General features: G+C 44.4%; 1 protein-coding gene across 1 annotated transcript; it reads left to right on the top strand.

Moving 5' to 3' along the window:
* The first annotated feature begins 904 nt into the window (after positions 1–904).
* MYLK2 (myosin light chain kinase 2) lies at positions 905–17,771 on the top strand. Its single transcript, XM_018556377.1, has 12 exons — positions 905–987; positions 1,900–2,007; positions 4,401–4,642; positions 6,168–6,273; positions 6,668–6,761; positions 7,986–8,095; positions 9,470–9,611; positions 11,683–11,753; positions 12,518–12,646; positions 14,236–14,388; positions 15,551–15,683; positions 17,689–17,771. The coding sequence occupies exons 1-12, from the start codon at positions 905–907 to the stop codon at positions 17,755–17,757; spliced, it is 1,440 nt and encodes a 479-aa protein (XP_018411879.1). The 3' UTR covers positions 17,758–17,771.
* The last annotated feature ends 311 nt before the right edge of the window (positions 17,772–18,082 follow it).

Genomic DNA, 18,082 nt, shown 5'->3' on the forward strand with positions numbered 1-18,082 from the left:
GGGGGTGGGGGAGGTGGGGGGGGATTATGTTCAGGGCTCCTATAGAGCTAGAAGAGGTGGAGGGGCCAATGGAGAAAGTGGGTAAGAAGAATGGTGAAGGGTAGTGGAGAAGGGTTAGAGAAGATTGGGCTGCAGGAAGAGACATAAAGGAAGAGAAAGAGAGAAAGAGAAAGCGTCTCGCCCGGTTCCGGTAATCCTGAAAAGAGCTTCAGGCGCTACTGCATACAAGGTCGGGCAGTAGGGAAGATTGAAGGCGGGGCCAAAGGGGAGAGATAAAGGGTGGATGACCTGAGTATAGGGAATTAGGTATCACTGTGTTAGGACAGTGTACCTGTCCGTCGCTTTGAATAAGTGCCAGGCTGCCCATGTTTTCACAAAGCGAGGCATGGTATCTCTGTCACTGGAGATTCGTTCCTCCATGTTTGCCAGTGTATCCACTCGAGATAGTCATTCTCTAATTGTCGGCAGGCAGGTCACCTACCAGTGTCTAGGAATCACTGTTTTAGCTGCGTTTAGCAGGTGCAATACCAGGGATTTTTTGGAGATGTGCTGTGATTCGTCGAAGTGGTATAGTAAGATGGAGACTGCAGAGAATTCCAATGATATTCCAGTTATGACTCTTATGAGAGAGTGCTGTCCCCTTCTTTATCTTCATAATCATGTGTAATGGTATGTGAAGTGAGTTTCATTGTAACATGAAGATCTAACACTAGGATGTTTTTCTTTCAGGGGGTAGAGTGGACAACTACGGACAACAAAATAATCCAACGGCTTCCACTAGGACAGCTGAGGATCAGAGAGGGGCTCCCCCCTCCCGGGATCCAGGCATAGAGAAGATACAGCCAAAACTAGATAAGAAGAGACTACAGAGCGGAAAACAAGCAAAACTGCCTCTGCAGTGGCTATGGATCCTTCCTCCGACACTAAGAAGAAAGGAGGGGAGATGAGCCAAATTAAAGAGGTGGCACCAACAGCAGCTGCGGACAGGTAATACAGAGGTATTCATAGTGTCAACATGTCTTTAGTCTAATGCTACTAACCAATCAAAAGCAAGCACCAAAAATCATTTAGAGTCCAAATCATAGACAGCTTGGCTGGGGATAGGACTAGTAGCCTCCAATGCAGATTGAGTCTGTCTCATTTCCTGGCTGGAGGATGTCCAGCATAATGTATTCCTTTCATCCCTGGCTGAACTGTTTCTGATGCGCCCTTTACTAATTGGATTTCATTTGTGTCAATAATGGAGGCTCAGCATCCCATGTGGGTGTTACCTAGGGCAGTCTGCTGTTTTCAGGAACCTATGTACAGCCTCTCCCTCTAGCCATGATCTGCCTGCATTGCACAGACAAGCACCAAGACCCAGTGATGGCATTACTGAATATAAAATAAGGTATGTGGGTTTTATTTTAAAAAAATTCCATTAGCATGTTGATGAAGGAGGAGGGAGGAACCAGAGAAGGCTGAATACATTTCAGCTTTAGAGAGGAACATTAAAGTGCATCTAAAGGCTTTTTGTAGATGTATGGTAGTGTCAGGAAAGGTTAGAACCTTTGTCAGGTTCTTACTGCTGGCTGTGTCCCCATTGGGGAAATTTACCCTCTATGTTTGTCCTGGCGACCATTGTCAACTGGAATGAAGGTGAGGCAAAATCTAAAATTTGGAGTTGTCACCTAAACAGGATTAAAAGGGAACACTTCCAATAGGGACACTTGTTCCAGTGACACCTGTCTAGCAGGTGATTTCCCTTAGGTTGAAAAATTGAAGGAAAGTCCAATGCTAGCACTCCCCAGGGGAGCAGGGGTGTCCCTTAGGTTGAAGACAGCTGGTGTTGCTTAGGGCAGGTAGGGGAAGCAGCAGACTAATGAGCTTATCACTATGCCTTCTCCTCTTATCAACAAGCTCCTTGCACTGCGGCACACTGATTGGCTCATTTTGCTGCTTCTCCCTCCACAAGTCTGAGCTTTGCTGCACAGGGACAGCAAGAGGCTTTTACCAAGGCAAAATCAGGTACGTACACTGCTTGCATTAAAAAAAAAAAAAAAAATTTGGGATGTAGTAACGCGCTGCATTGATATGTGTCTTTTATATCTGGCTGGAGTTCAGCTTTAAGGGTTATTCCAGTATGATAAATCTGTTGGCACCAAAATGACAAGACCCAGCTCCCAGTTTTATTGCAACCTAATCTTCTAGCTCTCACATACCTTTAGTCATTTTCCTTTGCACCCCGAGAAGATGTATACAGATACCGATTATTTCTAGCTCAGTATCTGATTCATGTCATGTACTTTTGCAATGGGACCCTGACTAATGGTCAGAGAGGCTCAGAGCTTTGAGAGATGTGCTGTGGCCAAGCTCCAATTTCGTAGCCAGGGGATGCCGATTGCAAACTGAGAGCCTCGAGTTCAGGAGCTCCCATGGCGCTAAGGAAAACACAAAATATACTAACACTCCTCAGTGGATGCTTGTCTCAGCTGGATAGCTTCTAAGTGTAGGTCTTCATTGACTAAACATTATTAATAAGGTTCCTAGATAAATGTGTAATGGCTTCAGGAGATTATTAAGACAGGTCATTTTTTTTATATATAGAGGGCATAGTAAGGCGGAATACTTTTAAGTGCACATCTGACTTCCTTTCCAGTCATCCCAGTAATAATATATAAAGTAAACATTTTTTTAAACATTTTCTGTACCTCAGTGCTGCTGATCCCCTGCAGCCTTTTTGTTATTTTGTTCCTACATGCACTTCAGCGATGGTTGCATGGCATTCTCGGGGTATGTTTCCCAATAGTGACAGCAGTGGACCTTTACTGAGTAATGTTTTTTTAAGATGGTCACCTATAGTCTCCATATAGAAGCGCCTCTTACAGGGCGCCACGCAGGAGCACAAAAAAGAGACAGGGGCAAAGTGTTACCCTATATCAGGAAATGTCTGCACAAGGATCTTCATGGTAGGATCACCTGGTATCGATTTAACAAAGGCTGCAGGTCTACAAATTATAAAAATATACTTGAAACTGCTTGTTAAGCATGAAACTTTAGTAGTTGGGTTAACATGTATTTTATTTGCTGTATTATAATATATTATATTTGTTATACTCTATTACTCAGTTGTGCTATAGCTAGTCACCCAGTTTAAATTAATTCTATGTAATCCACTAAGGAATTCTTCTCCTGCATGGCAAGCGTGATTTGCCAGATCACCAGACTGCTGACAAATAGCAGTAGAGTAGACTGATGGGCTAGATCAATGCCTGGGTGAGAAACCAAAGAACTGAGCCTACAGTTCCGTTCATACATAACAGGTTTCCAGCTTCAGTTAATACTCTATTACAGTGGTTCTCAACCTGTATAACCTCAGGACCCACATTTGTCCTTGGTCATTAAGTCACGACCCAAGTCACACTGTAATGGAAGGAACGGCATTGTGGTACCGCACGTTTCGGTGTGGGCGATTGAACTGTGGGCAACGCAATGAATGGCAACGCAACGCACGTCCTGCACCAGAACGCATAGTAGGTGCGATTGCGTGGTACAGTGCATTAATGGCACAGGACTGTTCGATTATCACACTGTACTAGTGAGAATGGGCCCTACACGTCTCCCCACCTTACGAGAGCCAGGGGTCCAGCGTTGGTTGCTGTAATGTGATGCAGCTCCATCCATATGTGCAATGCTTGTACAACTTCCTTGCGCACTCTGTATAGGTGTCGGGAGCCAGAATGTGACGTCAGTCTGGTCCAGGCACCCCTACAGGACATGCGAGGGAGCTGTAAGCAATGTATGTATAGATGGAGTTCTCTCGCGGACATAGCTCCAGCCCACCTCAAGCTGACACACGGTGCCGGGCGGCATATTTTGAATGGCTGCTTAGCGCGAGAACTGACATTTCTGCGCTAGGGGAGGCTGAAGAGCCTCTCACCTAGAAAAGTGGAAGGCACGCTGCGACCCACTGAACACAGGGTCGCAACCCACTTTTGGGTCACGACCCACCAGTTGAGAACCAATGCTCTATTATGTCAAAACCATATAGGAATCAATATTGGGAATCTTGTGCAGGTTACTCCGTAAAAAACAGTTTGGGGCCTATCAGTAGATGATCTGATGTTGCTCTACGTTCTCCATTATATTCTCCTGGGTTATGCAAACTCCTGTTTTTTTTTATGCCCATTCATAAAATGGGCAGAGAGGGCTCCATGATTAGAAAAAGAGCTTTGTGATCGGGGCTCTCCTCTCATTGTTTCTTTTTAAATTTCCATTAATTTGTATTGTTCTCCTCAGGCTTCATAAAGTGGCTTTATAAATGTGAAAAGCTTTTTTAAAAATCTATACCGTGGCCATACTGCTGCTTTGTAAATGCACCCCTAAGAACTAGTTCAAATTGGTTTTATACATTCTTTTAGGTCAGGCACTAAAACCAAGAAGAACAATGTTCCTCCTGGAAAAGACAAATCACATCCATCTGAGGTTCAGCGTCCCAAGATAAATCTGAAACTGGAGACCTGCAAAAAGGAGACAGTAACAGACAGAGCACCACTAGACGGCGAAAGCCCTGGGGTCAATCTTAGTATCCCACAAAGCCCTGGGGTGTTCGACCTACAGAGCCCTGTTGTCATCATTGGTGAAGATGTCTTCCAGATTATAGGTGGGTACAGGGAAGGGAATGGACAAATGTAGTGAAGAGCACATACACAGTTGAAATACATGTACAGGAGTTCTTATTGCTTCCAAGAGCAATCCATTACCAATCCATATGGGGCTTTCTAAAGATGTTCTGGCAGTGTCATGCCTGAAGCAGTGGGGGTAGATGTTTCAATAGTAAATAGTGCAAGCATGTGCGCAAAAGGTAGGTTTGAAACATATGGAGAATAACTGCAGGCTCAGAAAATAAAGTCTTAGCAACCAAGATTAGGTAATTATTGAGGACACTGATAGAAGCAAAGACTGGATGCAAAACTGTTCCCACAAAGTTGGGAGCATGAAATGTCTTGGTATGCTGATGCCTTAAGAGTTCTCTTCACTGGAACTAAGGGCAGGGGCGTCCCGAGGCTGGGTGACACCCGGAGCGGTAACCGAGTGTCACCCCGCGGAGACGTCACTGCGCATGTGCGTGATGTCACCATGCGCGTTCGCGATGACGTCATCGCGCACGCGCAGCAGTATTCTGATACCTGCCGGCAGCTATCTTGGTGATGGACGCCGGCAGAGAGAGGAGGGGACAGTCCCCCGTCGGGATACGGTATGCCGCCGGGTCCCCTCCTCTCTACTGATACTGTCGGGCGTTCGGTCCATGACCGAGCGCCCGACTTTTCAGAGGGGGTGACACCCCCCTTGTGACGCCACTGACTAAGTGGCTAAGCCCAACCTCTGAAAAACAATCCCACACCATAATCCCCCCTCCACCAAACTTTACACTTGGCACAATGCAGTCAGGCAAGTACCGTTCTCCTGGCAACCGCCAAACCCAGACACATCCATCGGATTGCCAGACAGAGAAGCGTGATTGGTCACTCCAGAGAACACGTCTCCACTTCTCTAGAGTCCAGTGGCGGCGTGCTTTACACCACGGCATTCCACGCTGTGCATTGCGCTTGGTGATGTACGGCTTGGATGCAGCTGCTCGGCCATGGAAACCCATTCCATGAAGCTCTCTACACACTGTTGTTGTGCCAATCTGAAGGCCACACCAAGTTTGTAGGTCTGTAGCTATTGACTCTGCAGACAGTTGACGACTTCTGCGCACTGTGCGCTTCAGCATGCGCTGTCCCCGCTCTGTAATTTTATCGTGGCCTACCACTTCGTCGCTGAGCTGCTGTTGTTCCCAGTTGCTTCCACTTTATTATAATACCGCTAACAGGTGAGCGCAGAATATTTAGTAGGGAGGAAATTTCACGGAACACCTGAATCCAATGATTTGGAGAGGCGTCCCAATACTTTTGGCAATATAGTGGATGTTACTATACCAGCAACTCAACATATAACAAAATAAGCTCCACCTAAACTCTTCCCAAGCCTACCGATGGCTTACCCAGTTCCATCATTAGCCCACCCATTTCTTGAGGATGTCCTTACCCATAAAACACCAGAACTTGGTACTGCCGGGTAGTGCACATAATCCTATAATTATTTTATATATGCATTAAGATCACATGCTTCTTATTTTTCGACAGATGACTGTCCACCACCCCCAGCCCCGTTCCCTCATCGCTTTGTGTCTCTCCGGACTGAAAACATTACAGATATGTATGACCTAAACATGGATGACATTCTTGGCGGGTAAGAGAGATTATGGGGTTACACTAGTGTGTTTTGGCGGCTGAGTTTTTGAACAAGCCTATAATACGTTTAAAGATAAGGGCCTTTCGAATCTTTGACAGCATTATATCACAGACTAAAAGGTTTGATCAAATCTCTGCAGCATGGTTCAAGATAGTTAACATAATGCACCTTTTTGTAATGCAAAGGCCAATAGGACTAGATAATAAGAGATGATAATTAACTGGGACAATTTTCTGCTGGTGGAAACAGAACATGGCAGCCGATAGATTCTTATATGGGAAATAATGCCATGAGACATACGTCAGGGTTTTTAGAGCACCTAAGTTGGGTACAGAGTTTGTCACGGGTACAAAATGTGTCAGATATGTCATGATGTCTGTTCTGCATTTAGAGGCCGTTTTGGAGAGGTCCACATCTGCACGGAGAAGGCAACCGGTATGCAACTTGTAGCTAAAGTTCTGAAAGTCCACAATGAACGAGACAGGGTAAATGTGGGAGGCCTATAATGTTCACGTCTGCAAAGTGTCATCCTGTATGCAACCTTGTACCTTGCAGAAGCTGTCTTCTCTTTGTCTTCCTGTCTATTTTTCTCTTTTCATCTCTCTCTCTCCTTTGTTCTCTCTTCTCCCCTCATCACTTTCATTCTATCTTCTGTCCTTTCTTCTCTTCTTCCTTCTTCACTCCCCTCATCACTCCTCTCTGCTCTCCTCATTCCCTTCTTCAATCCTCTCTCCCTTCTTCACTCTTCTCATCACTCCTCTCCACACTCCCCTCTTCACTTCTCTCCTCACTCCTTTTCTATCCTCTCCCTTCTTCCCTCCGATCAACACTTCTCTTTTTCTTCCTTTTTCATTCCTCCCCTCACTCCTCTCATCACTTATCTCTTCAGTTCCCTCTTCACTCATCTTCTGACTACTCTCTCCTTTCTTCTCCTCTCCCTTCTTCCCACTTTTTTCTCTTTCCCTCACTCCCCTCTTTACTTCTCTTCTCATTGTTCTCACCTATCCTCTCCTCCCTTCACTCCCCTCTTCACTTCTCTCCTCACACCTCCCTTCTATCCTCTCCTCATGTCTCCTCTCACCTCTTTTCTCCTCTCCTCTTCCCTAAGCTCATCTCTCTATACCTTTCTTGTCTTTGCTCCTCTCTTTCCTCAGCTTCTCTCTTCCCTTAACTCCTCTCTTCCCTCTGCCACTCTCTTCCCTCTGCCACTCTCTTCCCTCTGCTACTCTCTTTCCTCTGCTCCTCTCTTCCCTTCACTCCTCTTTTCCCTCTGCTCCTCTCTTCCCTCTGTCACTCTCTTCCCTCTGTCACTCTCTTCCCTCTGCCACTCTCTTCCCTCTGCCACTCTCTTCCCTCCGCTCCTCTCTTTCCTCCCCTCCTGTCTTCCCTCCCCTCCTGTTTTCCTTCCGCTCCTCTCTTCCCTCTGCTCCTCTCTTGCCTCTGCTCCTCTCTTCCATCCACTCCTATCTGCCCTCTGCTTTTCTCTTCCCTTCACTCTTCTCCTTCCTCTTCTCCTCTCTCCTCTCTTTCCTTTCTTTGTTTTTCTCTCTCTCTCTCATATATATATATACTGTACAAACCTTGTCATGCCTCTTCGCTTTGCCCTTCTTCCTTCTCACTCTCCTGTTTCTTACTCTCCATCAATGTCTTTCTAGCTCTTTCTCTTTATTACCACCTTATTCCACCCTCCTTCTCTTCTCTCTCTGCAGGAAATGTCTCTGAATGAGATAAATGTAATGAACCAGTTGGAGCACCGCAATCTCATCCAGATGTTTGATGCTATTGAAACCCCTAATGAGATCTTCTTATTGCTGGAATAGTGAGTCCTGCTGCTTTTTTTTTTTCTTTTATTTCTTTATATCTCACATTCCTGCTAAATGTAGCCGTCTCTGACTGCTGGAGGTCAGTTCTTCCTGCAATCATTTGTTTCTTTGTACAGGTATGTACATAGACATAAAAGCCCTGGGGTGAAGCTGCAGACTCTGGACTTCTCATATTTCATTTCCTTGGCTTGCTCCATCGTTAGACCGCTGCCTTTAAACAAAATTGGGTTTAGCAATTTTCTTTTTTATCCTAACAAGCTGTATAGATTTTCAAACAGCTGAACACGTAGATAAAATTGTTGTAAAAGAGATAAAATACTGCTGTATTGTATGTTGCTGCCCCCTCTGTACCCGCTGTGGGTATGTTGTAGTTTATTGCTCATTTTACTGCAACGCATTGGTGGGAAGCCTGCCTAGAACAATACTAATGTGTTATAGTATTTCTTCACTGTTATAGATTTTATAGAGGATGTAGCTAGCTTTATGGATTGAGGGGGCAAAATTGCTGCTGTCTGTGTGTTTCTGGGCAGTGTTTGGTTATATAAAGGGCTCTAAAGTTGAACTCCTGGCAGATATTAAAGACACAAGTTAATGCAGCTCGGTATGTATTCATAAAGCATTACATGTGTTTTTTATTATGCACCTAGTGTATGTACTTAAATTTGACTTGATATCAGCCTTTTGCAATCCCTTATGCAGCAACACATAGACTGGGAGAAGGCAGGACAGGACTGGGAGCCAATCAGGTGTTTTAAATGCATCTGTGCTGACAAGGAACATACTGATAGGGGAAGAGAGCAGACTGAGTGACCTCATCAGTCTGCTGCTGCTTTTTTTTAACTTTTCAATCAGAAGGATGAGGCTGCAATCCTTAACTGTAAGCGGTATCATCTACCTGCCTGTGCTGTGTGACAGAGCTGTGTAAATCTCAGGAGAATGGTCAGAAATGCAAATCCTTTGGCAAGTGAAAGCTCACATGTATGTTCTTCATCTGTATATTTACTTAGTTCAGCTTTGAAGTCCAACTCTTTTTTAATTGTTTTTAATTTTACCTTTGAATAGAGCAGGGAAGAGTTAGAACCAGTCAGGTTTTAATTGCTGATGGTTACCCCAATTGGTGACACCATGACAAGAATGAGGAGAACGGGTGTCACCAGGACACAAATCCTGAACAAAAGGGAAAGGTCTAGGGCCTCTCTCAGGTTTTTATTGCAATTTCTGTCCCCACTGAGGAAATTTGCAATAAGGATAGGAAGTGATAGGAAGATATTGTTCTAACTTCCCTGTTTTTTTCCCTGACTTTTTTTGTCTTACCACCTTGGATCCTATTCTACAATCCTGTGAAATGTGTATCTTTGCTGCTTGCACAGTGTGGGCGGAGGGGAGCTGTTTGAGAGAATCATCGATGACAGTTATCAACTGATGGAGGTGGATGCTATGGTTTTTGTGCGCCAGATATGTGAGGGCATCTTCTACATGCATCAGATGTACGTGCTGCACCTGGACTTGAAGGTATGTTCAAATGGAACCCATCGCACACCTGACGGGATAGAACCCTTAAGTATCGGGTGGGTGCCAAGTGATAGCAGATGCCTCCGCAAGTCAATATTTACTGACTTCTGTAGTGTCACAGCATAGCGACGTTTCGGAACCACTTGGTCTCTTCCTCAAGCGGTTCCGAAACGTCGCTATACTGTGACACTACAAAGGTCAGTAAATATTGACTGACATTAAGCTGGAGTGCGAGTGACCTTTTCTACATTCATGTGGACTTGAATGTAATTCTGTGTTATCACATGGAGGAGTTGGCTGACCACATGAGTAGGGAAACCCTGACATACTGGTCATGCCAATTTAATTGCATATCTGATGTGTGCATGAGTAATCATATTAAATTTAAAAAAATAGGTTTTGCTATAACTTTATGTAAAATGGGGTTTAAGAGATATCGGTTCACAAAGTTTAGCAATCACATGCAGGAAAGCATTGCCCATCTACTGGAGCCCTTTACTCTACCAATGTTTCTCTGGGTATTTATATTGTGACAGGCATCTCTGCAAAATCACTGCAATTGCTGGTGTTCTTATTTCTAAAAAGTCAGAGTCTGTGCCTGTGTAAACACAGGATAGTGTGATCCCTGGTTCCAGTATTGTGGTCTCACCCAAAAACGCATGAGAGGGAATTTGCACAACACAGAAATCTGTGGTAAGTCCTTACATTTGGCTTCAAGGGATATTATACAAGTCCATCCAGGATACGTTAGGAAATTGTCCGCCGCTCCCAAGCCCTATAAACTGGGTCGCCCCCTTAGTTAGCCAGGTGCCGTTACCAGCCAGGGGGTCATGCATGCCCCAAACTATCCGTTAAATCTTTCATAAATTACGCTTTTTTGTTGTGGACCAGCAACACAAGGAACCTACTCTTCAGGGGAAGGTCCCAGGCGAAGCCGCCGGCTTCTTTATTTTGGATTTGGATAAGGATAGGCTGGGAGGACTTGTTTTTAGAAGTTGCTGGGACACCATAAACTACAAAACTCAGTTAGCACTGCTTGCAAATATCGGACTGTGTTAGTCCATCCAAGACCCCAAACTGCATTAGACAAGTGGAAAAAGCACTTTTTTTTTTGCTGTTAATAACCTCTGAGATGTTTACCAGAGTAGGTCTCCTCTGCTGTCCAGTTCCCCCTGTCAGATACATATTGATATATTGTTCCAGATCTGTTTGTGCAGCTTTCCAGAGCGGCATATTAATAGGAGCCTATGAGAATATGAGTGCCCAAATCCCCTAGGCTTAGGTGGAGAGGTCAGACAAGTCTGCTTACAGCAACCCTGACCTGTAACCTTTGAAAGCCTCACGGAAAGTTCCTGTGCTCAGTAACTAAGAAACCGGTAGAGATTTGGTCAGAAGAGGGGACGTATGTTTATCGCACACATCGTGCTTGGACAGCTCTTGTTATCAGAGCACCCCCAAGTCTGAACAGTAGTCGGTCAGATCAGATGACATTTAACACTGGTACAGTATCAGGTTAGGGAGCTTTCTGTCTGCTTGCTCAGGTCCTGCATGCTGGCGCTATTCCAATGGCCAGGGCCCAGCTGCCCGCCAGTGAGGAAGATAGGTGCTGTCACAAATCTGGGATGACGTCTCTGCCCTTTTCAAATTGGCTCAGGCCGGCACACAAAAGATACCGCCGGTGAATGCCTTGGCACTCTTTTGCATAGGGAAACTTTACACTATGTTAGAGTGCAGTCTCAAGTCTACCTCTGTATTTAACTTGATCTATTTGAAGATAAGGGGGGCATACCTCACTAAGAATTGCAATATTAGTTTTCAATGGATATAGTTTTTTTTTATGTAATGCTGGACAGTCTAACGAATAGATCTAGCACGCTTTAGGAGGAACTCTATCAGATGTTGTCCCTTAGTCGATTGGGTAAAATGAGTCGATTAACAGAGCAGAGCAGATTGAGCATTGAGTGTCCACTTGATCTATTACACAAGATCTACTTTTTAAAACATATGATTGAAATTCTGCAAATTGCAGCTTTAATTCTGTTATTTATTTCCTTTCCTGTGCTTCCCACAGCCAGAAAACATTGTCTGCGTGTCCCCCATCAGCCATATGGTGAAGATTATAGACTTTGGCCTGGCCCGAAGGTGTGATCAATGTACATTGCTCTCTGTTCCAGTTTTGTTTTAATCCATGTTAATACATGTTGTGTCAGTCTGTGCTGTGTATTGTTCTCTCATATGTCTGTATCATGCATGCTTTAAAATTCACCTGAAATTGCAGGTATGTGGCTGGTGTACATAGCTCCAGCCATTTACCGGGGCCCAGAAACCTGGGTCTGGTCTTTATTATGCAAATGCTGAGTTCACATTGGAAAGTGTAACATATTTTATTTTTTGAAAAGAAATAAACAAAATATATAAAAAAAAAAAGAAAAGATTTCATCTGTTCCCGTGTCTGTTCTTGATCTGCGTCTGGGGGATCTTGGTAGTTTATGCACGTGGATGTTGCAGAACTGCATTGCCCATAGCAGGTCCTCATCAATAGATAACAGATGGAATCTGATTGCTATGGGCAGCACTTCCACTTTTGTTTCTCACATTTTTTTTTTAGAATAGTGTACAGTATTGATTACTCATCAGGCTTTTTTTTAATAGAGCAAAAAGCAGTGCCCAAACTATGTTTTACCTAATATCATAGCAGCTCGGTGTCGTTCCTGATTGCACGGTTGACTGCTTGCTCTGGCTTGCTTCTTTAACAAACAAAAAGCAATGTACTAATGCGTTAGTGGCCAAAAGATATTTACCTTTTAATGATCGGCCTGCAGTGTCTTGAAATGTGATTGGTTGCCCATTAGTGTTCTGTTACCCATGAATTGTTTGTTCCCCTGATAAATATGTGCTTCATGCAGGTACAAACCGCAGAATACGCTGAAAGTCTCTTTCGGGACCCCGGAATTCTTGTCTCCAGAAGTGATCAATTTCGATAATGTCTCCTTCCCTACAGACATGTGGAGTGTTGGTGTCATCACATACATGATGTAATATTGAATGGTGTGATTTTTTTATACATGTGGCTAAACTTAATGACCATAAATCCTAAATCGTTGTGTTTTTTTCTTCTGTAGTGTTTAACCCAGTGTGAAGAATATAGGCTTAATTTGGCTGGAATACGGAGATATAACAATATGCTCCACCTCATAGACCCGTATCATCTAGGACAGGGATGGCCAAACTCCGGCCCTCCAGCTGTGGTGAAACAACAAATCCCATGATGCATCTCTCTCCGGGAGTCGTGGCTGTGAGAATCTTGCAAAGCCTCATGGGATTTGTAGTTTCACCACAGCTGGAGGGCCGCAGTTTGGCCATCCCTGATCTAGGACATTAGATAAATAATTTCTTGCTAAAATTGACAAGAGGTTTGTCGATGCTGCTTCTAATTGAAGAGCAAGAGTGGCATTGACAAACGGGTGTCGAAATCCAGGGCACAGAAACAAAATCTAAATATTGGCACAGGTTTGCTTATGTAAGATTTAGACTTACCCCTAATTTAGGGTAGAGCCTTCTAGGCTAATCCACTCCTGGAATTCTATATGTCTTGGATGCCCCAAAAACGAGATATCCCTGTTGTAAATCCAAAATGTTTGCCTGTTCTTCAGGAAGCTTTATTGTTCCAGCTCATCCTGTTACATACTCTGTTGTATAAAATGCAATGCATGTAATTGTCAGCTTATCTCTCCAGCCTTCACCAGAAACTGAAACATCAATTTCGGGTCCTCTTAGGCCAGTGGTGGCGAACCTTGGCACTCCAGCTGTTTTGGAACTACAAGTCCCATGAGGCATTGCAAGGCTCTGACAGCCACAGACATAACTCCCAGAGGCAGATGCATGTTGGGATTTGTAGTTTTGGCACAACTGGAGTGCCAAGGTTCGCCACCACTGTCTTAGGCTTTGACACAGCTATTAAAGGAGAACTATGAGATGAGTGATTTCCACTCACCTCATAGTTCTAGCCGACCTGTGACAATGAGACTGTCACAGGTCGGCTCAGTAGATCGGGAGGTGAGCGAACACATACCGGGTTCGCTCACCTCTCAAACCTCTCTGCCGTGACAGGGAGAGGGGCTGGATTCCCCTCTCGGATGGGGGAGGGGGCGGGTACAGCTGGCTCTGCCTCTAGATAGGCAGAGCCAGCTGTCAGTCACGCAGCTGGGCGGATCTCGACATCCAGGTCGGGATCCGCTCCGGCGTCTCAGTATACTGAGCTTTGGGTAATGGGAGGACGCTAGTTTGTGTCCTCTCGTTACCCTAAGGAGAACTATGGGGAAAAACACTGACCCCATAGTTCTCCTTTACCTTGCAAAAATGATTTAGCTTTGTCAGCTTATTCCCATCTTGCATTATAAATTGTGTTCAGGTATACATATCATTTTGACTGTATCTGCTAAAGTGGAAGTAATACTGTTTGTTAGGTAGGAAACTGTCATAGACTGAAACATGTCCGTTAGGAGATAGTGGCATCCATGTGGCATTAAACTGCATGACTGATAATTGTGTGGAGTCTTTATAAGTTGTTGTTGGACTGGCCTTCTTCCCTGTTTGTGGTCAGTGACACTTCCTGTCTTCACAGGGTCAGCGGTTTGTCCCCTTTTCTTGGCGAGAATGATACGGAGACCATGAACAATATATTGGTGGGTGATGCAGGATTTGAAGAAGAACCTTTTGAACAGGTTTCAGAAGAAGCTAAAGATTTTATATCCAATCTACTGATCAGAGATAAGAGGTTAGAGCCCTTTAAGATTCAGTTCTAAAAATGTTCCATCTGCACTCTCCAAGCAAATATCATGGCTGCGTAGGATCTGTGAAGCTTGATGTCTCCTAGTTTGTACTAATCTCTTCTGCTGTAGTAGGCAGGATAGTATGTGTGTAAATATCATCCCTCCAACCAATGAAGAACTATACGTCCTAGAGGTAGTTATGCACCAAAATTTCAGCTGCCGAAAATGGTACTATGGGCAAAATGCCGGTAGTAAGAAAACAAGGCTAAAAAAGTGGTGCATCCCCAGCTTCTTTGCTGGGTGCCAGGTGCCGGCTTTGGTCTGTGTCCCCTCCGATCCCCGCTTCCTGTGTCAGCAGAGGCAGCAGGGATCAGAAGAGACACAGAGCCAATCCAGCTTCTGGCGCCCTGTGGGGAGAAGAGAAGCTGTCAGGACTGACCGTGTCTGCGGGGAGGAGGAGAGCTGTGGGAGGGGTGGGACGATTTAGGATGGAGAGCAGGGAGGATCAAAAAATGTGAAATATTTGCTGACCCTTCCATGTACTGCTCAAACATCGGTGTGGCCAGTTCTGATTACACCGGTGTTGGTAAATAACTGAGGACTTAGTATTTAGTCACTGTGCCCAAATTATGAATGAAGAAAATGTGCTCTACATCACTTCCTGTTCATTCATGATTGTGGACATAGTAACTTATATTATAATGGACAGGGGAAACTCGGTATAGAGGCTTCCTGTTAATTCATAACAGGGACTGCAGAAAAAGAGATTTAGGACTCGGTGTCATCAATCTCTTTTTCTATGTCAGAAGGGAAATATCAAGGGTCTAAACAATTTTCCCAAACAAACAGTAAAGTAAAAAAAAATCCATAAAAATTTAAATAATAATATTATAAAAAATCATTAAATTTTTTTTTAAAAGGTTGGAAAAAAGTCATTTTTGGTTTTAACCTGACAAATGTAGAAATGTTAGTTTTGGTCTAAAAATGTAATTTCAGTACTCGAAGGTCTTGACAGCCATCTGACATAGCATTTCTAACACTTATTTAATAGGACAGTCCAGCAGCATCTCAAGCTGATGTTCAGAGTTTGTCCACAATGTCACCCGTGATTTTATTCTCTGCTATTATTAGTCTATATCATTAATAATTATTTATCTTTTTTGTCAGTGGGAGGATGAGTGCAGGTCAGTGTCTTAAACATCCCTGGCTCAATGACCTTGCGAGAAAGGCCAAACTATGTAATAGACTCTTGAAGTCACAGATTGAACTGCGCAAATACATGATGAGGAGACGCTGGAAGGTGAGAATTCCATATTGTTTTTATAAAACTGTCATCGCTTTGTCTTCAACAGTCATCCTGTATCTTACGGGTTCAACCAAAAGGGATAAATATCGTAATGTCATTTGTTTTCAATATCCATTTTTAATATTAACCATCTGCCCTCAGCCTGTTTTAATTGCTCTAAAATGTTAAAACACTGATCTCTCTCTATAGGGTCTATTCACTAAGCTGCCGTAGGCAGACGAGTGAATGACCGACCTGAAGTGAAGTGAGCCGAACACTGTTCGGCTATTCACTTCAGGCTGGTACGGCTGATTTCACATGGCTTCGGGTCAACCGAACATGCTCAACATGTTCTGCTGACCCAAAGTGCAGAAGGAGTTTGACTCAGCTGATCAAACATCTGGATCGGCTGAGCCGAACCTCCGGCAGGCTACTCACTGCTGTTCGGCCTATTCTTATAGATGCCGAACAGCAGTGAGTGAATAGCCGAATGCCGCTGAGCGGCATTCGGCTCGGCTGTTCTGCTCGGTCCCTCAGAGGGACCGAGCAGAACAGAAAAATAGTTTAAAAAGTAAATAGAAAACGATTGTGCGAAGCTAGCAGTGCCAGCTAGCTCCGCCCAACAGTTTTCTATTGTCCGGCGGTTCTGCTGCTGTAAAAAAAAAAAAGAAAAAAAAAATCTCCCGGGTGCTCTGGGAGTCTCCCGCTCCCGGCCGCCCAGGAGAGAAACACTGATTTTTCTTTTTTTTTTCTTTATTCTGACACGGAGCCGTGCCAGAATAGAAAAAAAAATGTTTGTGCCCATTGGAATGCATTGCTAGATTCCTATTGGCTATTTCAATTTGCAATAGCCAGTAGTAAACTAGCATTGTACCCGCCCTCTGCTGATGGCCCTGATGGAGAACTGCAGCAGAGGGCGGGTACAATGCGAGTTTACACTGCTTTTCTTATATGAACCTAAAAGATAAATCTGCAGTGAATGTTTGTTGAATATCAAATCCACTGCTTTATAAATATGTCCTGTACATATACAGACCCAGGAACTCATCACAGGGAATGTGGGAAACCCTCATAATGGGCACAGCAGGTGTACAGACCCAGGAACTCAGCACAGGGATGGTTGGAGCTCCTCATAATGGGCACAGCAGGTGTACAGACCCGGGAACTCAGCACAGGGATGGTGGGAGCCCCTCATAATGGGCACAGCAGGTGTAAAGACCCAAGAACTCAGCACAGGGAGGGTGGGAGCCCCTCATAATGGGCACAGCAGGTGTACAGACCAAGGAACTCCGTACAGGGATGGAGGGAGCCCCTCATAATGGGCACAGCGAGTGTACAGACCCGGGAACTCAGTACAAATATCTTACCAATACAGTCCCCGAGAGATAGAAGAGATGGCCGGTGGATCTAGTTATCTAAACACATTAATTTTTCCACTGCATTCGACAAGTTTCTGAATATTAGTGGAATTCCGGGATTTGTAAAAAGTAACCCGTGCAGTGGGGCTACCCCTGCACTGCAGGGGTTAAGTACTCGTTTCGGTCTAGGAGCGAAAATAAAGAAGAAATAACTGATCCTCGGTCTTGCGGCAGTGACCACTCACCTCTCCCCCCCTTCCGGCTGGCTGTGATATATTCCTTGGCGTTCTCACATCTAATGGACCTGTATTAGACATGATGACGTCATGGGTCCTTAGACTGCTGGAGCCCAGGGTAGAAGAGGCTGCGGGGACCGGTCTAAAAGCCAGGCCAGACCCAGAATCAGGTAAGCATATCTTCGTTATTTTTACCCCCTAGACCAAACAATGTGCATGGATAGCCCCACACCAAGGGTTAATTTTTTTTACAAATCCTGGCATTCTTCTGTCATTTATATATTGTATTCCCTCCAGTTACATGGCTTCCGGCTTTCTAGCAGTCAGTTCCCTCTTCATTCTTCATCTCTCACCCCGCAGCAGCAGCATCAAATCAATTCCATTCTTGACCAAACACTTGCTAATCCTCTTTTGTGTCCCCAACAGAAAAACATCTTTGCGGTGGCTGCAGCAAACCGGTTTCTGAAGACAAGCAGCTCCAGCTGTCTCACCTGACTGACAGGATAAAAAAAAGCGAGCGTGAAGTTTTGATATATCTTTCTTTCTTTTTTTTTATAGCCGTAATGACAGCGTGAATGATCTTTTGTCTTGTTGAACTTGCATTATTTTGGACTTGCCTCGAAAAGGTCTCCGCAATTTCAGAATTCTGAATTTTTACAGTTGGGCAATGAAAATGGATTTTTCTTGTTTGATGGCATTAACGAACCTGAGCTGTCCTGAAATTGCTCTATCAAATATACCTCGGAAAACCTGCTGCCTGTCCCTATGTTGGCTACAAGATACCTGACACATTTTCAGGGCTTGTACTTTTGGCCCTGTC

Source organism: Nanorana parkeri, unplaced genomic scaffold (assembly GCF_000935625.1).
Source record: "Nanorana parkeri isolate BGI_ZX_2015 unplaced genomic scaffold, ASM93562v1 scaffold237, whole genome shotgun sequence".
NCBI lineage: Eukaryota > Metazoa > Chordata > Amphibia > Anura > Dicroglossidae > Nanorana > Nanorana parkeri.

What these genes read in the sequence shown, in the direction of transcription:
- MYLK2 (XM_018556377.1), top strand. Translation starts at nt 905, where the DNA reads ATGGATCCTTCCTCCGACACTAAGAAGAAAGGAGGGGAGATGAGCCAA. An exon ending in TCCACAATGAACGAGACAGG is followed by an intron (nt 6,762 to 7,985) that starts GTAAATGTGGGA and finishes CTCTCTCTGCAG; the next exon opens with GAAATGTCTCTGAATGAGAT. An exon ending in TGCTGCACCTGGACTTGAAG is followed by an intron (nt 9,612 to 11,682) that starts GTATGTTCAAAT and finishes TGCTTCCCACAG; the next exon opens with CCAGAAAACATTGTCTGCGT.